We start from the raw sequence: 23,184 nt of genomic DNA on the forward strand, positions 1-23,184 counted from the left end.
CTTGTTATCGTCGATTACAATTATAATCTTACTAAACAAGAGGTTTATGGATCAGATAAAAAAGAGTAAATTGCACCACGATCCAAATATGGCTCTCGACTCATTTTGTGAGATGTCTCATTCCAATCCACTGTCTGACTTGTTCAGTCATATGGTTCCAAAGTCCCTCTATGATGCGCTCACCGAGTTGCAATGGGGTGGGGGGGGGGGGGGGGGGGGGGGGGGGTTCTCAAGCTCTACAATGCTGCTAGCAACCACGATTGAAGATGCTACAACACACTGGCCGCAGTGGTGTTCTCCTTTACTTTTGGAGTTTGTTGTCGCTAGGTGTTGATTTGGGTAAAGAATGGATTGAGGTGAGTATTTTCTTTATTATATTTTGGATGCAAGGTATTGATTAAGCATTTGGTTGCTAAATTGAACTATTGTTTGCTACCAATGCAAGAGAAGTGGCTATACTTTCTTCTTATTTTAGAGTTTTTAGAGTAAAAGGTAATTATAAGGCTTAAATATTAATATATTTATATTTTAATGTTAATCTGACAACAAGCTATCTCACCGATGTTGAGTAAAATGGTGTTAGTTTAAATGACCATTATGCTATCATGGTACTTAAGAGTGCAATCTGACTTAAAATCCTTATTTTCAACAAAAGTACAAAAGAAGAATTGATAAGATACAATAAACACAAGAGTTTAAGCTTAAGAGTAATAAAATCTGTAGCAGCTAACAAGATCAGAAATTTAAAATCAAAATATGAATTCACGATTTTATAAGATTATATCTCCTAAGATTGTAGCGTGTACGGGAGTATCAATTGATATACTAGATTGCTAGATTACTGGTTTACTCAAATACAAACAAATTGATATTTGCACAGAAGAGTTGAAATAATTTCACCCAAAAGGTGCAAAAATTGTACCAAATATTAGTGCTCCCAAATGAGTGCAAGTCTTGTTTGGCTCACGGCGCATGAGGAAATGTGAAATTTCATTGAAGGTTAATTTAATTTGTTGCACGGTGTTCTGGGATCGGTTGTATGGGCTATGCTCATGTTTGAACCTGTTGTTTGTAGTTTTTAATATGACACCGTTAGCTATTGAAGTTAATTATATGGGGCTTGCTAAAATTAGGTGCCTGAATTTTAGTTTCCTTTCAGACGATAGTTATTGCATATATTTTATAATAAAATTATAGTTTTAGTTCGTTGCAATTTATGTAGCCATTTGGGTCTGTGGATAAAAAATCCGTTAGACAAAACTACAAACCGGATAAAATTTGATCTATGTTGGTACAAAGATAATTAACAATAAACAATTATTTTTATCGTCAGACAAGGACAAAATTTTGATATGCTATGATACGAATACAAATAACAAATCATAAAATTAACAATTTACTTGTACTAATTTGTTATAGAAGAGTGTTGTCTAAAATCATTTTAAAATTCACGCACATGAAATATAGGAGAAGTAATTATATATATATATATATATATATATATATATATATATATATATATATATATATATATATATATATATATATATATATATATATATATATATATATATGTGTGTGTGTGTGTGTGTGTGTGTGTGTGTGTGTGTGTGTGTGTGTGTGTGTGTGTGTGTAAAAAGTAAGCCTACTTCAACTAGTGGATGGAAGGTATCATCGTGTATCCAATCTCTCACGTATTTTGAGTTGTCTTCGACTCAAATTTAGATGCCTATTTCTTCTATGAAAAAACGTTTGGTTCGTCTTAGGTCAGTGTCTTTTCTTATTATATATTTTTTTCATTAACACACGGTTTCATATATAATTTGCAATCTACGGTTGAGTGGACTAAAAATTAAAACTTGTATCTTACTTATGTGGCTTTTGATATTTTTCTAGGATTAATCAAATAAAATAAATCCAATTTGTCAAAATCGTAAGAATAAAGTGTCAACACACCTAGACACGAAAAAATCTCTATAATTAATTCATCAAATTCTTCTCCTAATAATTAGGTCCAGTAGGATGGGTAGACGGAAACAAAATTAAAACAAAATTAATACAAAATTCAAGATCCCACTCTTCAGGGAGCATGTGCAACAAATGATATTGACGTATACATTTTGTTTTTCGATAAGTTGTGGAACATAGAAAATAGTATCAACATTTATATCTCTAAATAGAATTATGGTATATTAAATAGTCAATCTAATGATACTTATTTTACATCATAAATATTAGTATACTTTTGTATATATACGATTAAATTTTAAAACATTTAACTTCTCGAAAAATGAGATGTATATGGTTTATTTTGAGACAGAGTAAGTATTTTCCATGAACAAACAAATATCCAGAATAATTATAAGACCTGGTTTTTTCTATACAAAATGCAACGAAGAAGGATGTAGATTCTGAGAAGATGCAGGAGGCATGCAGCCGCAGGCAGGCAGGCAGGCAGTCAAAGACTGTTACCGCTGTAATGCAAATGCCGCCGCAGAATTTCTGAGATCAATCAAATGGATATCGCCGGCTAAATTTAGACACAGGAGATCCGGGAGAGGCGTGGACAGTGGACTGCTGCGTGCGCCAAGAGACCAAGCGGTGGCCATGGGGGGATGGGGATGGGAACAAAAGGCAGGGCCCCGTGACGTGCCTCTCCTCACTCCACGCCTCTGACCGAGCTCCTGCCCTTCCGATTCTCTCTCGCCAACTACCCTCTCAAAACGGCTTCACTCTCCAGTTTTAATTTCCCATCGTTTCTCTTGTCCCGTATCTGCACTTCTCCTTCCTCCTCTTCACTCCACCCTCCCCTCTTGAAGTATCACTATCACCAACAACACCAACAAGGCTAACGCACACCAACCCAAGAACAAGAAAGAAAAAGAAAACAATTGATTCTGTTTTGATCTCTCTTCGATCGAGGTAAGTGCGCGAGGAGGCAATAATGGTGGCGGTGCAGGCTGCGGCGGCGACGGCGGAGGCGCCGATCCGTGTCGAGGCCAAGGTCGCGGCGGCGCCGGAGGCGGAGGCCGAGGTGGAGGTGGAGGTGAAGGGCGATGCTGCCGCCGCGGCGGGAGAGACGGAGGACTACAAGAGCGACCTGAGGAAGCTGGAGGAGCTCATGTCCAAGCTCAACCCTCGCGCGCAGGAGTTCGTGCCGTCGTCGCGCCGCACGGCTCCGGTCGCCGTGCCGGCAGCGGCAGCCAAGCCGGCGGTGGGAGGAGGGGTGCTCTCCGCCGACGCGCCTGTGTTCGTGTCCGCCGCCGAGTACTACGGCGCTGCCGGCGGGCGCCTGGAGATAGGCCGCGGCGGCGGGGGCAGGGGCTCTAGCAGCGACGGATCCAGCAACGGCGGCGGTGGCGGACACCCACTGAATCGCCGGGTCGGTGAGCTGTGAATTCTGCGTTTTTTTTTATTTACGGTTCTGTTCTACGCGTCTCGATTTGGGAGGTTTTGGTGTTTCTTTGACCTTTCCTTTCCTGTGATCTCTGGAGGATTTGGTGATTTGCGTATCCCGATCGTCTGAATTGATGGGGGTGTCGGGACACGTTGATCACTGTCTTCTTCGTAGGATTTCGTTTTTGTCGCCTTTCCCTTCTTGTTTTATCTTTTGAAAATCAAGTCTTAAACCCTGAGGCAGGGTTTATAATTTTGTTCTGTTATTAAAGAAGATTTTCTTCTGAATCATTTGCAGAATCATCATATTGCAGTATTATGATATAAAAAGAACCTCCCCCACCTAAAGATGACAACTTGATCTTGTTCTTTTTTTAAGAAATGATTTGATGGGTGCTAAACTGCTAACCAGATAGTATTGATGAATGATCGGTGCTAGTGGTACGACAATTGCCAAGAACTTGATACGTGGATCGATGTGATAGTGATGGGCTACTGTGCTTGATGTCAACAATTCATTTTCGCGGGCCTCCCTTTACCCTTTGAGAATTTCAGAACAAAATGGTGTGATTCTGTGTTCATTTATTGATTCTGGTTTTTGTCTAAAAAAATTATTGATTCTGGTGGTAGGACGACAAATTGACTTTGCCCTCCTGATTGATATCAGAGAAGGAACAGCTTCAACCAGGGGAGGCGGAGGGTGGGAGGCCGGCCCAGACGGGCTGATAGAGAGGACAGTGTGCGGCGGACAGTCTACGTCTCTGACATTGATCAGCATGTGAGCTAACTAAACGCAGTGTCTTTTTGCATTGCCATTTCTGTGTCAATGCTGTTATATTTCTTCTTGTTGCTTTACAGGTGACTGAGCAGAAGCTCGCTGAAGTGTTTTCTAACTGCGGGCAAGTAAGTTCTGTGATTCTTTTGTGGAAAAAAACATGGTGGTAGAATTTCCTCTTAATTATGTGATGGCGGATGACAGCATTTGGGTGACCTTTGTCACCTTTCATTTCTTTGAGAAGTGAAATAGATGATTTAGCTGCTCTGTCTTGGTAATAATATAGCGTATGTGTAACATTATGTCTACTATTAACCTGTAGGTGGTAGATTGTCGTATCTGTGGTGACCCCCATTCTATCCTGCGCTTTGCGTTCATTGAGTTTGCTGATGATGGTAGCATCCTTGAGACATTATCTTTTCATTTACTGTATTGGTAACAATAAAACAGTGATGGTGAAGTTTTCCTTTCTCTGCAGCTGGTGCAAGAGCAGCACTAACACTTGGGGGAACCATGCTTGGCTACTATCCTGTTAGAGTTTTGCCTTCTAAAACAGCAATTTTACCCGTCAATCCTAAATTTCTTCCTCGAGTAAGTCAATGATGATGGCAATGCTTTGACATCCGTAGCATTTATAGAAAGAGAAGTATGGAAGCAATTCTCATAAAAGTTTTGCTAACATTATTATAATGATTTATTTTTACAGACTGAAGACGAAAAAGAAATGGTATCGAGGACTGTATATTGTACTAACATAGACAAGAAGGTATATAAGTCTTTTTTTGGTTAGTTGTGTGATTGCAAACTTAGATTCGGATTACACATAAGATGTTTGTTATTACATTCAGAGTTCAACATTGTATTTAACAGTGGTTCTGTAATCTTTTAAAACTGAATTGCGCAACTTCTAGCTGTTGTTTTAGATTGTAATGGGTGATTCCAAATCAAGGCCTGATTTGCTTTAGATTAGTTGCTTCATTAACAAGCTTTCCCTCGTGGGATTTGTGTACTATTCTGAAATGATTGGTAAATGCTTAAATTTGATACATATGATTAATAGTGAAGATAAAAATGTCTTGAAAAGTTAAAATTTTGCAGCTTATGCGTTCTGAACTCTACTTATGTGCAGGTTACAGAGGATGATGTAAAGGGTTTCTTCCAGCAAGCGTGCGGAAAGGTATGCTATAAAATTGTGTATAAGGTGTCTTTTCTAGAATATTTATATTATTTTTTTAAATGGTTGCCATTTAACACTTTGTTTAGGTTTCTCGGCTGAGGCTCCTTGGTGACTATGTACACTCCACATGCATTGCTTTTGTTGAGTTTGCTGAAGTAAGTAAAACAAAGTCTTTTACTGATATATTCTGATTGAATTAAGATTTTAGCTAATCTTCGAGTGCGTACATAATAAGGGGCCTAGGAGTGAGAGTTATGTGAATCAAGGGAAACAAGGTCTTTAGTGATGTATTCTGATGCAATTAAGATTTTAGTTAATCTTCAAGTACTACTGGTACAGTACAGCTTGGTTTCTAATAGCAGAACACCTCTCACCCCTTGGGTTGGGTTGGGTGGCTTTCATATATATATATATATATATATATATATATATATATATATATATATATAGTCACAAAGGACTTAGAAAGACACCCTATACCAACAGTTTTATAGCATACGTATCTAACAGTCAATTAGAATTAGACCCCTAGATATATTCGTATCTAACATTCACAAACATTACCAATTGAAAAGGTGCGCTCAAAGGACGAGTTTTCGTAATGGACATATTTGATTATACCAAAGTCGAACAGTAGTTGTATGCATTGTTTGAAATTTTGTTATTTTGTGTTCAGTCCAGGTTGGTGTTCCTTTTAGTTATTATTCATTATATTTCTCTTTGCCTCAATGTTGATCAAGACTTAGTTTATGTTGATTGGAAAAATCCATTCACCGAGACGTGTTAATGTTCCTGAATTAGAACCTTGTTATTGTTGCTCTATCTTAGTTGGAGGGGAACTTGTAATAATTCCAGATGTTGTGACAATACACACCAATTATATTGTTAACTGCTCGAAACAGGACGGTCCTTGGTCCATTTTCTTAAAAAAAAATGCTACTCTATAGAGTAAAATTTTCACTGGCAAAGACTTAAAAATCAGAGTTTTCTGTAGTCCACTAGAACCTTTTTTTATAGGTGAAAGAACTACATTTGTTTCAAGTTACTATCCTTCTTAAAGCATTTAGGTAAAGACATTGATTAGAGAGGTTTCCAGTCCATCCTTTTGTGCTTTTTTCTTTTTTAATTCAGTAAGTATGCCCAAGCAATCCTATTGGTACATAGTCTAAGCCATTTGTAGCCATGATTGGTCTGACTTATGCATCATTTGTACTCTCGTTTTGCATGTTTTTTTTTTCAGGCTGAAAGTGCAATTATGGCCTTAAACTTCAGTGGTATGGTCCTTGGTTTACTCCCTATCAGGTAAAACATTCTGTTAGCAACCCATATTTGTGAATTCATGAAAGAGTATCATGAAATACCGTGATACCTACCGTAAGGAATGTCCTTGATTGCGCAGGGTGAGCCCTTCCAAGACACCAGTCCGTCCGCGGCCTCCCCGCGTGATGTCCAACTGAGCCCGTTCCAAGCCGTCGTCACCCTTGAGGCTGCCACCAATGGCAAATCATCCCAGGCAGAGCTTCTTCTAGCTATGAGCGCCTTAGAACCCTTGCTTCGCGGATCAGTGACGTCGTCGTCGTCCCGAGAGTGTCCCAGTACCTAAGTCAGTCATAGGAAACCAACTTGCTGCTGCTAATGTTCTTGGTCTGTCAGAGACCCATGCACCATTTCCCTTCTTTTTTTCTCATTCCCGCTTATGTTAATTATGTATGGATTCGTCTATAACCGCCTTTCTCGGGCATCGTAGGAAGAATGAAAAACTCTGGCATTTTTTTCTAGCTGTGTGGGAGATTGTACATTTCTTGCTTGTGTTTTTTTTCCACATTTTGGCTGATAGGCATATACGCAGTTTATTTCCCATGACTCCTGTTCGTTGGTCTGCACTCTACGTGGATGTATAAGGCATGTGTTTCTGGTGTTAAACGTGCTGCCGTTGCTTTGGCTCAAAAGATGGTGGGTTTCGGCATGTGTTCCCATGATTGAGCCCAAAGTGTCATTGCCTACGAACTCCTTCAGCGTGACCCTTCCTGGATTTGTTTCCGTTGTCAATCGTGCACTGGAGGTTGACTGCACGGTGGCCGGTGGCAGCGACGGATCCAGAAATGACGACGGCAACCCACTGAGTCAACGGGGCGGTGTTTGTTTCGTCTTCTATTCATTTTTGGGGCAGAGTTTCATCTTTTGCTTATGCCTACCAGTCTAGTAATTCTTTTCTTCAAACACAAAGAATACATGTATCATTATATTAAAGAAAAACAAATAAAATGACTCATACAATACCTGAAAAGAATATGACCAGTACAACAAAAATCATCAAAAGTGAGAAATGAGCAAAGACCAACAAACCAGTAATAGCCATAAGACACTTTCATTCACCCTTTTTCGTTTTGCTCTTTCATCTCTCAGTCTGTCGTCTCTCACCGGCACCCTTCTCGTTATGAGCTTACAAAACCTTTGTCGCCACCACACCACTCGTATCTTGGTCTAGCCACTCAAGCCCATTCACGTATACTCACCTTTCATATTTTTCAAACTCACAATAGGTGCACGTAGTAGTCACCTATTTAAGTTGACTCAATCTGCTGTCAATTTTCTCATATGGGACAAATCCTTTATTGCACTAACAATTAAAATTTATTTGATTTAATAAGGTTAAGCTAAATCCAATTAAATAAATCCAACAAAAATGTCTATTTCATTATTATTGGCACGAACACCACACGAGCATAATAAATTGTACATTTTGTTGTAAGATCTGTGCTATCAATTTTAAATTGAATAAAAACTGTGCAAGACTAAGGAACGTGAGACGAAAAACAAAGCAAAACCAAGCGAGATTTTTTGTTTTTTTTTAATAGAGGGGGTAAAGATACGTGTGTCAACATATGGTATTGCATCATGGCTGGTCGTGTGCGAACGGGCGAAGCAGAAGAAACCACTTGCAAAGTAAAAGCGCAAAGCTCAATGCTCAATGGACTGCTGGCGTGTTGTATCCTCTGGGCCGCAAAGTCGGACCATCCCATGGATGACGGCCACGGCGACGGCGACTTCTCTGGGTGAACTCGGACCCATCAACCCATTCGTAGCCCAGCCCAACAATAAACCGAGCCTGATCCGTTCGAGAGCGAGAAGGTCCAGTTAGCCAGCCTTCAAGTACCCCACAGCGGCACACGAGACACCCACTGGCCACTTCTCTCTCCCCACCAGTCTCTCCTCTCGCCTCCGCTTGCCCCCTCCTCCAAGCCCCACCCCACGAGCGAGCTCGCGGCCACCGCCTCCTCCTCCTCCTGCCGCAGGTACGCGACGACGCTCCTCCCCCTTCCTCTCGCCGCCGCTCGCGTATCCCGCACTCGCTCTTAACTCCTCCTCCGTCTCCCGATCGCGCTACCGCAGGCAGTCGCAGCAGCGACACATGGCGCCGTCCAGGCACGCGGACGAGGGCGGGCAGCTCCAGCTCATGGACGCCGACAGGGTCGAGGACGAGGAGGAGTGCTTCGAGTCCATCGACAAGCGTACGTCGCGCCCTCTCCCCTCCCGTCTCTTCGCCTCCCGCATTACTTGTTGCGCTTCCGCGCGCGCGCCTTACTACCACCCTGATCGATGCTGCATGCAGTCGCCTTCCATGGCGGGGCGGATCACTTCCGCCTTCTGCCGTTTCGCTTTTGGGTTCGGAAATCCCTGTCGGAGTTGGGGCGATTTGTGCTTGGTGTCGGCATTTGTTTGTTTTTGTTGGGTGCCCGGAGTTGGGGTTTTGCGTTCCTTCTAGCTCCCCCTCGAGTGTTTTGGGAATCAACTAGTGTTGCATCGTGGCGTGAGTTCGTGAGGTTCTATTATTCCCCACGTTTGATCGAAATCCTGCTACTAGTTCGTTTTAATCAGTGTGTGCTACCGTTGCTTCTGCGTAGATTAATCTAAATTTGGCTTTAATCTGAGTTCACGAGCTCATTCCGCCAAAACGATGAACATAATCCAGTGGGATTCGAAATTAGCTCGTTCTATCCTTGGACTTTTGTGCGAATACTCTTAGCTTTTTTTCTAGCAAATTATTACGAAGGCCATTTTGGTGCACTCAGGGTTTTAGGCTTGGGCTCAGATAGTCAGATTTTGTTGCGGAACAAGATTCATGTTGTGTTGTATTCCCATTTGTGTCGTCCAACGCTATTAATTTGACTTCTCAGCATATATAATAAATGCGTTCAATAATCTGTGTGTATGCATCTGTTTGGCACAGTGATTTCTCAGGGGATAAATGCAGGAGACGTGAAGAAGCTGCAGGATGCAGGGATTTACACTTGCAATGGCCTAATGATGCATACTAAGAAGGTTCTGAACTTTGCATCCCAATACCCAAATCTTTGTTCTGTCTGTCTGAATATTTGTTGCACAGTGCTTAAATTGATATCTTGTTTGTGGCACTTGCATGCTTGCTTTCATTTGTTCAATATTCTGCACATATTGCTGTTGTTCTAATTTATGGATTGTCTTGCAGAACCTTACAGGAATCAAAGGTTTATCCGAAGCAAAAGTTATAAGATCTGCAAGGCAGCTGAAAAACTTCTGGTCTGATCCTTTAAGTTGGTTTTGCTTACTAAACTTACATGCAATCAGTTATGTACGATATGGTATCTTTAAATTCTATTCTTGTTTGTTTGTCACAGAACCAGGGCTTCATGACAGGAACTGATCTCCTTCTTAAGGTAAGAAAATTACATTTAAGCTACTAATTGGTGTATGGTTTCCCAGTTTGGTGTGTTTGATGAGTGATAACCAATGCTCGACTGCTTGTAATATGTAAACTAACTGACAAAGGTTGATTAGTTATTGGTATGGTTGCGCACTTTTAATTACTTCTCATATGTGTTGTCCTTTAAGGCTGTTTGGTTTATTTTGGCTTATTCTGAAGCGGAAGTCTGTTGTTCAGATTACAACTGGGAGCCAGGCACTTGATGAGCTGCTTGGCGGTAATATATCTGAAATCTGTTGTGTGATCAGTCATGCCATTACATTAGTCTAATATGTGGACATGTTTAAATTTGAAGGAGGGATTGAAACACTTTGCATCACAGAGGCATTCGGGGAGTTCCGGTATGTTGATGTTCTTGTTCCTGTTGTTTCTTTTTCTCTGAAGTTCTGCTGCAGGAGCCATATTATGTGTATAGTTGATATTTATGATATGGGGCCACACTTGTACTAAATGTATTTAGGCCTAGCTCAGTTATGTATTAGTGTATATAGGTTGATGGTACAACCTTTCCAACCCTCTTGTAACACCTTTTTCTGTTGTCTCATCTTCCAGAGTTTCCAATCATGCTTTTGCTTTGCTAACTTAACCACATGAATACAGTTTCTCACCATTTTCTTGATGTGAAGTGATTCGTTAATGACAATGAAATTGAGTTGGGTCTCTTTTTTCCTAAAGGGAACAGTATATGAAACAATTCTTTGTTGTATTCTATTGCTGGGACTGGGAGCAATTTGTCATTGAATGGAACACACAATCACGCATAAACCTCTTACATGCAAATGAAAGAAACCTCTTAAGTATTTACTGAGAATAGTCGCAGTGAATGTTGACTTATGATGCGCTTTTGTAACTATATTTCTGAGTTCAGTTCTAGTTTTTAAGTTTGAAATATATGTCATCTGGTTGTCTTGCAGGTCAGGGAAGACCCAGTTGGCTCATACTCTCTGTGTCTCCACTCAGGTTCATCCCCTGTATCAAATTTTGTAGATAGCACGTAGACCATGGAACTATAGAAGCAATAGAATTTGAGGAAACATAGAAACAACAGAACTAATAGAATTTGAGGAAACATAGAAGCAACAGAACTACTCTCTTATTTCTGATTGATGAAAATGCAGCTTCCAATCCACATGCATGGGGGGAATGGGAAGGTTGCCTACATTGACACTGAGGGAACATTGTATCTTTGGAATTTCATGAGTAATTTGTCAAGCTTATTCTCTCAAGAGTTTATATTTATTCCTATCATCTCCAAATTGATTCCTTAATGAAGTTTTCAGCCGACCTGAACGCATTGTGCCAATTGCTGAGAGATTTGGGATGGATGCCAATGCTGTTCTTGACAATGTATGAATTCCATGCATTTAACATTTCTCGTTTCTTATCCCATTCCATGTCTAAATAGACCAAATTGGTTGTTTACTTTTACGCATGTTCCTGGTTAGATCATATATGCTCGTGCATACACCTATGAGCACCAGTACAACTTGCTCCTGGGCCTTGCTGCCATGATGGCTGAAGAACCTTTCAGGCTTCTGGTAGGCATGAAACTGTAAATTGCATTAGTTTTGATACTCACAGTTGTGCTCATGTGGTATTTCGATCGTCCTGGAAACAGATTGTGGATTCTGTGATTGCACTATTTCGTGTTGATTTCAGTGGAAGGGGTGAACTTGCAGAGCGTCAGGTATTCTCGTCAATTCATTTCGATGGCAGTTGGCACCTCGTAAAAAATTGCAGCAAAAGCTAGCACAGATGCTGTCCCGACTTACCAAGATTGCTGAGGAGTTCAATGTTGCAGTGTACATCACCAACCAAGGTGGGATTTGCTATTTAGCCCTATATATCTATTCCAAGAGTTTACAGATGAATGAATTTCAATTTCTAAGCTTTTCCTTTTTGTGCTCCAGTGATTGCTGATCCAGGTGGTGGTATGTTCATAACTGATCCAAAGAAACCAGCAGGCGGCCATGTGTTGGCGCATGCTGCCACCATCAGATTGATGCTGAGGAAAGGCAAAGGCGAGCAACGTGTCTGCAAGATCTTCGATGCCCCTAACCTTCCTGAAGGAGAAGCTATATACTTTTGCTTCGATGGTCCATGTTTACTGCTTGTGCTAATGATCACCTTACTTTCACAGCTCGCTAAAATTTAGCTAAATTGCCTTGCTTACATAGCAAACTCTAGTGATAGCGAACCTTACCTGCTAATTGCCATGACTGAATGTTTCAGATGATACTCCTACAAATTATCAGTGTGATACATGTAACTTGTTTCCCTTGACCAACAGCACGTTTTCCAGGTTACATCAGGTGGAATCATGGACGCAAAAGACTGATTCGGTTTCCAGCCAGAGTGCTCCTGTCCAAATATCGTTCATGTTTCTTCAGTAAAGTTCATAGCATACATGGGTATACATACCTCGAGAAAAGTTACAGCAGTATAACTCTGTTTTATCTTTGACATAGAAAAAGTAGGCACGACTCTATGTTGCTTAGGCCTTCCATTAGGTTCTTTTTGCCACGGAATTTGAGATGGAACCAGTTGTACATGTTTTCTTGGCTTCCCAAAAGACTTCTAGGCAGACCAGAGACCATCTATTGTTAGTTGTTCATGCATGCCAATCTACATGCTTAATACTCCATGCTTGCCTGAATGGCACCGTGTTTCTTTCTTGTTAGTGGTTCATGCATGCCCATCTACATGCTTAATACTCCATACTTGCCTAAATTGCGCTGTGCTTCTTTCTTGTTAGTTTTGGTTTTACATTGAAGGATAAGTAAAGATATTCTCTCAGATCAACTCTTGGAACAGATGACAAATCTACTGCTGCTAATCTGTGTCTAGGTCGATCCGATTCCGAGCAGAGCAAGTCCAAATACTTCAGCCGGTTTCTCTTTCGTTTGAGAGGGGTTCCTGTCTTGTTGCTCCGGTTCTTCTTTAGCTGAAGCGCTTTCTTTTCTCTTTTGAGTAGTGCTTGTATCAACGTTGTTTTATTTTCTCTCGTCTAATAAAAATCGCTAATAAAAATCGTGGCAAATCTCTTACCGTCCTTTCAAAAAAATATTGCTTTCCAGTTCTGGACTCGCTGCTCCCTCTGACACGGGCATGCTTCCAGCTCCTGCTACCTCTTCTCAAATAAAACTGGGGAAATGACAGGGAAGGAAAAAGTGTGAGCGAGGAAAAAAAAAACATGAGAAAAAGGGAAAATTCAGAGAAAAATACAGAAAAGAAGAAAAATAAAGGGAAATGGCCGGAAAAAAAGGACTGGATGTCCCGACTTTGGTAGGTGGGTTTTCCTTTTTGTTTTTTCCGTCAGTTCTGCCCGTTTTTTTTTTACGTCAGATCGGGCGTTTTTTTTGTCCGTTTTTCCTTTTTTATCCGTGCTACCATTTTTCTGCTTTTTCGTCCTTTTTTCCCAGTTTTTTTTCGATTTTCCTGTTCCCCCTCACGCACCCCATCCTCCGTTTTTTTTTTGTCAGAGGTGGAGAAAATCGTATCGAAGAAGAGAATAATAAAGACAAAATAGAAACAGGAAATTCTAATGTAAAGATAGGGAACTAAACTCATTGCCTTAGCTTTATGATGAAGATTTTATTGTGTTCGTGAGTTTAGTGTAGAAATCATTCTATTCGAGTGTTTGTCGGCGGTTGGGCATACCTAAAAACCAAACAAATTAAACTACTAAAAGATAATCAAGCATTTTTTTTGCCTATATACATGTGTCATACCATCTCCAATAACGATTAAAGTGTGGAGAACAGGGAGAGTTAGGTTTAGGCCCTTTTGGTAGGGCTTCTTTTAGCTCTGGCTCATCTGGAGCAGCTAGAGCTGGTGAAGCCAAAATATTGGCTTTACTGGCTCTTAGTTCATTTAAAGAGGAGAGAAAAATAGCTCCTTGCTACAATGCAAAATATTCTTATAAGCTGGAGTTATTTTGTAGAGAGAATTCCTTATTTGACACCAAACAAATGATCCGTTCCTTTCTTGACCCTCAAAAAATTTTTGTTCCCTATTTGACACCGAGTTCAACTTTCGTTCCTTATACGACACTCCGTTGAGTTTGCCATCTGTGAACCGTTAACTGACATGTGAAAAGACGATTTTGCCCCTGTGGGCCCCACCACCCTTCTCCCTCCTCTCCTCCCTTTCTCCACGGCCCGGCTCCCGGGTGCACTTCTCAATGTACCACGGCACTTCTCAATGGCATTTCATCGAGCAGGTGATGGCACGTGCCAGTCCAGCGCCCAGGTGCAGTGGCGATCTTGGCGCGGCGGCGGAGGCACCACGCACGCGCGAGGCCGGCGTAGCGCGACTCGGCACGGCGGTGGCAGCAGTCACGCGCGCGCAGCCGTCTCTGTGCGGCGGCAGTGACGGCACGCACGTGCTCTACTAGGTGCGGCGGCGGCCACCAGGTCGACCACGATCCACTCGGCGGACGCCATGACGTGCAGCGGCCACATGCTCTGCTGCACCGCCACGCTCACCATAACCTTGCTCGGCGTCCTCCTCGGACTCCTCCCCGTGTCACCACCGTCCGGGGGCGGGGACCCGGAACGGAAGCTCGCTGCGCTGACACTGGAGAGCAGGTCAGGCAGCGTCTTGGGCCTCTGCTTCTGCGGCTGGTGGTGCCGCTGCTCGGTCCCGCGCCCGTGGAACGACGTCGACCGCTGCTGAGCCGCAGCCACCGTCATCGCCTGCCGCTGATGCTTGCCGCCGGAGCTGCTGCTCTTATTCTCGCCGTGCGGCGGCGCCAGAGGAGGCATCGCGCGTGCCGTGACTGCGAGCGCCGGCCGGCTGCAGAGCGGGGCTCTAGACGTCGATTGAGGCGATCGATCCGCTAGTGACGACTACGGACGAGTCACGTTCGGTGGTGGTGGCAAGGCTCGCGGCGGCTGGACGACGAGGCAGTCAATGCTGCACAGGTGAGCTCCGCACTGGAGGACGCCGGATCTCGCACGGAAGCGGGTGCACCAGCAACTTCTTCGGAGGCCATGGTGGTGGTGTGAGCCGCACGTGCGCGGACGCGTGAGCGCTTCGCCGAGCCGGGCTGTGGAGAAGGGGAGGAGAGGAGGGAGAAGGGTGGTGGGGCCCACAGGGGCAAAATCGTCTTTTCACATGGCAGTTAACGGTTCACAGATGCCAAATCCAACGGAGTGTCGTATAAGGAACGAAAGTTGAACTCGGTGTCAAATAGGGAACGGAATTTTTTTAGGGCCAAGAAAGGAACGTGTCATTTGTCTGGTGTCAAATAAGAAATCCTCTCTATTTTGTAAGGAGAAGCCCTCCCAAACAGGGTTTTAGTCATTTCATGCAAGGTAAGCAGAAGAGATGCAAACATAAAAACAATTTGAGTTTTGTTTGTCTGGTCTCCACTTATGAGTACGAAAACAAATGCTTTATATACATCTCAAAATATGAACTATATTTTTCAAAATAAAGTATTATTTTAAATAAAGTACACAAAGAAACGTGTATAAACTTGTCGATATCGAGAATTAGGAGTAATAAAGTTTAGAGACAAGGTTGGTTCACATGAATTTTCTTTTTGCCAAGTTTATTTATATATACTGTAATATTAAAGTGTTTGTTTTTCTGGTTATTCGCTTTCTCCTATGTCCGTATGAATTCTACGCGGTGGAGTCTGAAAGACTGAATTAAACGAATTAAAGTGCATAACGTAATTACTTGTATATATAAATCTCCGAACCACCCGTGCCCGTATGAGTTTGAGCAACGGGCGTCCAAGCACGTTGTGGAGCCTAAAAGTACAGTCATATAGAGACCCATTCCACAATTAATTGAAATATCATAAAATAAAACTCGGAACCGCAAGTCATCCAGATGACTACGCAACAAGCTGTTCGTTTCAATGCAACGGAAGCATATTTGCTAGTTATTAAATAAACAAAAAACATAGTTCCATAATTTATTTTGCATCAGGCTTCAACAGCCAATAAGCTCCCCTTGGCATCTACATCAAGCACGCAAGAGAAAGGCTCTGACATAAAAATTCCTCCAGAACACACTGGCGCCGGCGAACTAGCTTACAGGCTACACATATCGTCCACCATCTCATCTCATGGGAGACGGGTAGGAGGATCTTGGCCTAGCCGGTGTTCTGCATGCCGGCAGCGATGCCCTTCATGGTCAGGATCAGTGTGTCCTCCAGGCCTGGCGCATACTCGCTCTGCTGGTTCAGCTGCACCAGCTCCGCTGGCTGACTCTCGTCGGTGAACTCCTTGGACAGGGGCGGCTGCGGGCTCACCTGGAAGCTCGGGTCACGTATCCGCTTCAGGGTGTAGGCCTGGCACACGTTCAGAGTGGTGATGTAGGACTCACGCAGCCGCAGACGCTGCTTCAGGTAAGGATCGCCTTCAAGGACGTCCTTGTGACCAGCAACCTGCAGCGAAATCGCAACAGTTAAAATCATAATGCAATTAGACTCGTGAAATTTCAGAATTTTAGACAGCCACATAAAACTTGGCACTTTGAGTGCCGCTAATTGGCAACAAAATACAAAAATAGCTGAAATGCAAGCAAAACCAAATCTGTGGAGTGTGAGCTATTAGAGCACTTTACCTGAAGGAGTAGCTCTTTTGTCTCCTCATAGTTCTTCCTCAGTTGCTCACCGAAGGATTGCAAATCATCAGCCACTAGCAATTTGTCATATACAGCTGCAATTCCCGGGTCTCCCTTGGCGAAAACCATCTCAAGCAAATCAAGGGTGACCCTGAAGAATGGCCACTCATTGTACATTTCTTTCAGTACATGGATGTTCCTGATGTCCTTCTGCATGATGTGCTTGATCGCTGCGCCAAATCCAAGCCAAACAGGCAGATGGAACCTTGTTTGTGTCCAAGCAAAGATCCATGGAATTGCACGGAGCGATTCTATTCCCCCACTAGGCTTCCTCTTCGACGGACGGCTGCCAATATTCATCCTACCATATTCAGTCTCAGGCGTAGCCTGAAAGAATATAAGATCGAGTTAGTTCGCATACTCACCCACCGACTTCTAGAACCAGTTTAATAGCAGCCCACTGAATCATCATGCAGTGAGACAGGATGTTTAATAAGTATAAAAAATGTTTAAAGTCCTTATTGGTCAATGCATACAGTTCAGTGCATTCAATTGTATGACACCAATGCCTTGGTAAAAATGATATCCTACCTAGAAACGAGAGCATTTGTCTTAGTTTTTTTTCTCAAATTGGTCTGAGTCCACTTAAGAGTGTTCTAGCAAGTTTCAGTTAAAAAGGATTTGCAGAAAACTACATATGTTCAGATTTTCTAAAGAACCAAATAAGAGGTTTACAAAAGGCAGTATTGCTTTAAGTGCACTCTTTTGAGGGTACAGATTAGGGTCTTTTAGCAGCTTTGAAACAAGTCAACATCATGCTTGAGCAAGTGCAAAGTGTTATGCTTGTAAGAATACTGGATACAGTTAAAACCTACCGATCTGAAGTATTCAACGAAGCGTGGTTCTTGGAAGACAATTGATCGATATTCTTTAGTTGCTACAACAGCCATTTCATCCATCAGAGCACGCCATTCTGGCTTGGGGGAAATTGGAGGATGCATGCCATGCTCAAGAGTAGCTGCAGTGTAGCGTTGCAAAGTTCTAAAACACAAGAGCTCCTCTCCAAAGGAGTGCTCAATAACTTCGCCTTGAACTGTTACACGAAGCGATCCATGTATCGTGTCTGGTGGCTGAGATAATATGGCAAGATGAGTGGGACCACCTCCTCTGCCAACTGTTCCACCTCTTCCATGAAACATTGTCAACTTCACTCCATAATGCTTTGCCACCTTGATGAGCTCTTCTTGTGCTTTATACATTTGCCATGCTGCAGAGAGACGCCCGGCATCTTTGCCAGAGTCTGAATATCCAATCATGACCTCCTGCTTGCCATTAATCCTATTCATGTACCAGTCAATTGAAAAGAGTCGTGCTACAGCTGCTGGAGCTGCTTCAAGGTCTGCAAGTTTCTCAAAGAGAGGAACAACTCTCAGTGGCTGTTTTACATGGCACTCACGCTGCAAAAGCTCCACCGCAAGCACATCAGATGGGGCAGTTGCCATCGAGATGATATACGCGCCAAAGCAATCTGCTGGAAGCTCTGCAAGGACATGAAATGTGCCTAAAACATCAGCAGTCTCTTCAGTCTGAGGAAGATCAGAACCAAACAATGGACGTTTGCCCCTCAGTTCAGACAACAGCCAATCCTGGCGTTTCTCCTCAGACCATTCAGCATAGGAGCCAATTCCAAGATGTTTCGTTATTGAATCAAGGACATCGGTGTGCCGATCAGATTCCTGCCTGATGTCAAGCTTCACAAGGGCAAGCCCAAAAGTTGATACTTGACGCAAGAAATCAAGAAGACTTCCGTCAGCTATAGGTTTGTCACCACAAGCACATAATGATCTATAACAGAGCTCAAGAGGTTCCAGAAACTGCAACATAGAAGGTGGAAATTAGATTACTATAAGTATGATGGCTGCAGTCACTAATATGTATATCACAGAAAAAAGAGCAAACCTGTTCAACGTTAGTAAAAGTTGCCTCCTCTGGAATCTCAGAAATTCCAGATGACAATAGGTGACGAGAACGTTCACGTGTGTAGTACAATTTATCCCTGACATCACCAAGTATGACACGATATGGTTCATTTGGAGGAACTTGCTTCCAGAATTCTGCGAGCAACAAAGCAACAACGCTCAATTAGTAATATAAACCTTTGAACAAATGGAGTAAGCCTCTTTGCAGGGAAAAATGTAATAAATCATCCACTCTACAAGAGAATGTAGGGTGTAGCATCCAAGTAGCTGATTAGGGCTCTGTTTGGTATTGTGGTGGTGGCTCTAATAAGACACTTAGTTCTAATTTTGGATGTTGCTAGTTTGAAAATCTATTTGAATCTGTAACAGTAAAAATCCTGCAGATTAGACTCCAAGCACAGAGCCTCATAACACAACCACCACAAGCACACCCTAAAAGGAGTAACCAAACTGAGGGCACAAATATTGAGATTATACTAGTCAACATAGTGATGCATCCATGTTAGGAGTAGGACATAAAAAATATATTCAAGTCTATTGAAGAACTATAGTACAATAGATTAATGATTCAAATGAAAGAGGTTTGCAGCCTCCAGAACATATTTCGAAGCTTCTCTCACCTAGCTTTGCTACGTAGGATGTATTAAATTGAAATTATTTTCTACAGTCTCAATTTTAGCTGCTTTGACCTAACATATGCAGTCTCTAAAATATCTGATGAGTTCAAGCTTGACTGTGTCCAAACCATATATAAATTATAAATGGCAATTAGCATGCACACTTTTCTCGAATTAGTATGCATACTTTTTGTAGTGCATATGCACTAATGCATATTAAGTGCAAGTAGAGTGTTCGGGGATTCAAAAGGTATACAGAACCAAGATGTGGTTAGCCATTATACATAATCCTACGGTGAACCATAGACAATAAGAATAAAGATACAAAAATGGCATACTTAAAAAGGTTATTATCCGCACAGGCACAGTAATGGCATCCTTCAGAGTTAATTGTTTGTACAGTTTTCAGATCAGAACTCTCATTTAAGTGAATAACTTCACATGGCCAAAGCAGAAAAAAGCAAGAATAATAAGCAAATCAACAGATATGCAGTTTAATCCAAATTCCCTTGTTAGATTACAGCTCTGTTACCTATATAGTGCTTTGCAGCTTTTCTTGAAGAGCGATGTAGTTCATCTGCACGGATCCGAAGTTCATCACTGCATCGCCACATAGAGAGCTAGAATAGAATATTGTGTTTTAGCACCAGGGAACAAACAATGTCGCAGCTCTTAACATGTAAGGGAAGAACTTTTTATATTGCAGTACCTCAAACATTAGATCTTCGATCTGAGAGAAGTACAAGTTAGCAGCCATCATTCTTGCCAACAAGCATACATCCCGTGTAACCTCTGGTGTTACTCTTGGATTTCCTACAAAAACAATACATCATGGAAGTTTTAGCTTTTCTTTCTACAGTTGGTCAGCAAAACAACAAAAAGGTTCTACCCAAAATATTTCGAACTGTAATGTTTTGAGTGCAAAAAGGAATCTTAATAGCCAATATCAACAACTTTCTGTTACACATGCGACCAGAGTCTGGAGCATTTTAGAACTACTCAGACTGTTTCTTTTGTACAAAAACTCTTCAACGGAGTATTGTATTTTTCAGACAAATATATACAGTGGCATATGAAAACAAGAAGTTACCATCACGATCACCACCCATCCAGGAAGAGAATTGAATGAGAGGAGCATTGTAAGGGAGACGTTCATTGATCCCAATATTTTTTAGAGCAGTGTCAATACGGCGCAAGAATTTTGGTACACCCTTCCATATCGTTTCATGGAAGTAACTCATTCCAGCACGCATTTCATCTTGGGGAGTGGGAGGGGTTCTGCGGATTTCATCAGTTCTGAAAGCGGCCTGAATCTGTGAAGGGTGTCAAACAACAAATCAGCAAAACATATGTTTCACCGCAATTGACTGAAAATGAATGCATGACTATAACTTTTTATGTCATCAAACTGCACTGTCGAAAGCATTTTATTCAGCTATTCTGTGAAGAAAGACTATAACATCAGATAATCGAACTGCAGTGTCAACAAAAAAAATCTGCAGTAATATAGAATCAACTGTAGCATAGTAACTACCTTTTTTGTGCACATTTGACAGTTTTTTGTCCTCTCACCTTGTCTGCTTGTCATGCGCAAGCATACAAGAGTTCAACAGAATAACATTTTTAAAGAGAAAAATGATGGTACAACCAAGGTGGAGTTTCATTGGAAGCATCTAATAGGGTCCACAATATAACCTCAAAAACAAGTTACAATAAAAACTAAAAAATAATGTGCTCTTCACCAGATTAATTTCAAAAAGTTTGGTGCCCACTTCTGATAACAGTAATTTGTGTGTGCTTAAGAGTTAGTTTAGTTGAAGGTTAGTTATTTCCAAAAGTTTGACAGCTACTTCTGATAACAATAACCTTGAGGTAACAACAATGACTAGTATAATTTCACACACAGGAAACCTTTGTTGTGCCACAGCACACCCAGAGAACCTTCCAACTTTCTCAGATAATTAGCCTTCTGTCAGTGCTATTATCAACTAATCTCCATTGGCCCATTGGGTATATTTTCTTGGTTCTTTCTCAAGGAAGAAATTGCCCCTATTGTACATACTTTACTGCTTTCTTCCTATCACCTTGTCCTATTCAAGTTATTAGATATCCAATAAACTACTATTAAAAGAATGGTGTATAGACAATAGAGATAGCATTCTAGACAAATGATTTGCTAGGGTCTCTTAGAGCATCTCCAACAGTTCCCCAATAATCTTTACCCAATATACATGTATTGGGGTAGCCCACCCCAATACATCTTTTGTCAATATTAGGGGAGTTGCTGCAGCAGTATCCCAATATATCTCCCCAATACCCATATGGAAGGTGGGTCCCACAGGAGTGTAAGAAAAAATATAGCTGAAAAGTGGTAGTTGGGATGGTCCCCGTGGTATTGGGAGAGTTGTATCTTCCCAGGGAGATGAGGGAAATATTGGTGGCCACCAAAAAAAAAAAAAAAAGGAGAGGTATTGGGGAACTGCTGGAGCCAGAAAAAAACATAGCTGTCCCCAATATAACAGTTTTATGGAGATATGGGGAGCTAACTTGTCTTTCAGGAGTGGGGCAAAGTTCTAATAACAGTAATGTGGAGGTGCCTATGCTCTGGATCCACCGTTGAAAAAACGTGAGCCCCTGGCACCCTCAAGGAAAAAAGGGCCTAGAGATGATAAGCTAAATAATGAGCACCTGTTTTTCAACTAAAAAAGTTAACCGCAAGGTTGTGGTGGACACTTAATCTGCACTAAAACCTCACGAGTGACTTTTTTTATCATAACTTTTTTCAGCTCAAGTGGTGAAGTCGAGATATTTTACCTCCCTCTGAAGTGCCTCATCAAGCTCCTGCTTGTCGTCAGCAGTGATGTCCTTGGCATAGAGCTGCCTCAGGCAGTTACGGATCCTAAATAACAAAATCAAATCAACACCAGGGGAGCATTCAGCATTTGCTTCGACACGCATGAGCCATGAGGAGAACCAAAGGACTTCAATCAAAGCAACCACAGTAACGCTACGACTACGATCGTCCTCACCCACCTGCCGTGCTTCTGGAGAAGAGACCTCCTCACGGACTGCGTGGGGTGGGCGGTGAAGACGAGGTCGACGGTCTGGTTCTTGAGCGCGTCGAAGACCTCCTCCCGCGACTTGCCGAGCTGCGAGACGAGGCGCTTGAGCGTCTCCTCGATGTCCGACTCGGTGGGCGCGGAGGCCTCGTCGGCGAAGTCCCCACGCTTGAGCTTGATCCGGCGGCGCTGCGCGACCTGCACTTCCTCGGCGAGGTTGGCGAGGTTGAGCATGTGCGAGAAGGAACTGGCGACGACGATGGAGTCCCCCGGCGGTAGGCTGGTGAGCTTGCTCCCGAGCTCGCCGAGCCTCGCCTCATCCCGGTCGTTCTCGTACTCAGCCGAGAGCTCGTAGCACTCCTGAACCTGCGCACGCGAAGAGACGCCACCTGATCAGCACAGATCTGGGGGATGAGGAGAAGGAGTGGGTATTGATGCGATCGGGGCGTACGAATTCGCGCAGGTGGGGGCCGTGCAGGTCCTGGAGGATGTCAAGGAAGCGGTCGACGAGGAGGGCGTCGTACTCGACGAGCTTGTCGTCCTCGGAGACCTTCCCGGGGGCCAGCAGCCGCAGCTGCGCGTCGATCGACTGGTGCCTCTCCGGCATCGCGGCGGCAGCGAATCCGAACGGATCAAAATTCCCGCCCGGCGGGACAGACGATTTCCTCCCGCCCGCGAGCCCGCAGCGGGCGGGCGTGAGAAGTGGAGAGTGGTGGCGGCCGCGGCGGCGGCGGAGATTTGGGGGGAGGGGGGGTGCGCGGCGGGGGCGATGGGGGTGGGGAGTTTGGAGTGTGCGTGCCTATTTGTACAGGGGGGACGGGAGCCCGGGGGCGATGGTGATCGTGTGTGGTGGGA

General features: G+C 42.9%; 4 protein-coding genes across 4 annotated transcripts; 2 read left to right on the forward strand and 2 right to left on the reverse strand.

The window, feature by feature from the left end:
• The first annotated feature begins 2,663 nt into the window (after positions 1-2,663).
• On the forward strand, positions 2,664-7,207 carry LOC136476196 (polyadenylate-binding protein-interacting protein 8-like). The gene is made up of 10 exons (XM_066473942.1): positions 2,664-3,382; positions 4,064-4,174; positions 4,255-4,299; positions 4,494-4,566; positions 4,650-4,762; positions 4,878-4,937; positions 5,301-5,348; positions 5,435-5,503; positions 6,589-6,650; positions 6,748-7,207. The coding sequence occupies exons 1-10, from the start codon at positions 2,945-2,947 to the stop codon at positions 6,803-6,805; spliced, it is 1,077 nt and encodes a 358-aa protein (XP_066330039.1). The 5' UTR covers positions 2,664-2,944; the 3' UTR covers positions 6,806-7,207.
• A 1,328-nt stretch (positions 7,208-8,535) lies between these two features.
• On the forward strand, positions 8,536-12,760 carry LOC136471673 (meiotic recombination protein DMC1 homolog B-like). Its single transcript, XM_066469416.1, is given in 16 exon segments — positions 8,536-8,644; positions 8,742-8,860; positions 9,580-9,671; positions 9,838-9,874; positions 9,877-9,908; positions 10,007-10,045; positions 10,252-10,309; positions 10,388-10,433; positions 11,007-11,052; positions 11,211-11,272; positions 11,373-11,439; positions 11,538-11,630; positions 11,711-11,779; positions 11,833-11,911; positions 12,003-12,169; positions 12,386-12,760. Coding segments are annotated over 15 exon segments (1,032 nt in total). The 5' UTR covers positions 8,536-8,644; positions 8,742-8,760; the 3' UTR covers positions 12,431-12,760.
• A 1,669-nt stretch (positions 12,761-14,429) lies between these two features.
• LOC136468893 (uncharacterized) lies at positions 14,430-14,858 on the reverse strand. The gene has a single exon (XM_066467298.1). The coding sequence runs from the start codon at positions 14,856-14,858 to the stop codon at positions 14,430-14,432; it is 429 nt and encodes a 142-aa protein (XP_066323395.1).
• A 1,101-nt stretch (positions 14,859-15,959) lies between these two features.
• On the reverse strand, positions 15,960-23,068 carry LOC136476197 (phosphoenolpyruvate carboxylase 1). The gene is made up of 10 exons (XM_066473943.1): positions 22,781-23,068; positions 22,304-22,695; positions 22,085-22,169; positions 20,361-20,583; positions 19,980-20,083; positions 19,803-19,890; positions 18,634-18,788; positions 17,550-18,548; positions 16,675-17,061; positions 15,960-16,495 (listed from the first exon to the last, which is right to left on the reverse strand). The coding sequence occupies exons 1-10, from the start codon at positions 22,934-22,936 to the stop codon at positions 16,202-16,204; spliced, it is 2,883 nt and encodes a 960-aa protein (XP_066330040.1). The 5' UTR covers positions 22,937-23,068; the 3' UTR covers positions 15,960-16,201.
• Positions 23,069-23,184: the final 116 nt, after the last annotated feature.

This window comes from Miscanthus floridulus, chromosome 8, assembly GCF_019320115.1.
Source record: "Miscanthus floridulus cultivar M001 chromosome 8, ASM1932011v1, whole genome shotgun sequence".
NCBI classification, from domain to species: domain Eukaryota; kingdom Viridiplantae; phylum Streptophyta; class Magnoliopsida; order Poales; family Poaceae; genus Miscanthus; species Miscanthus floridulus.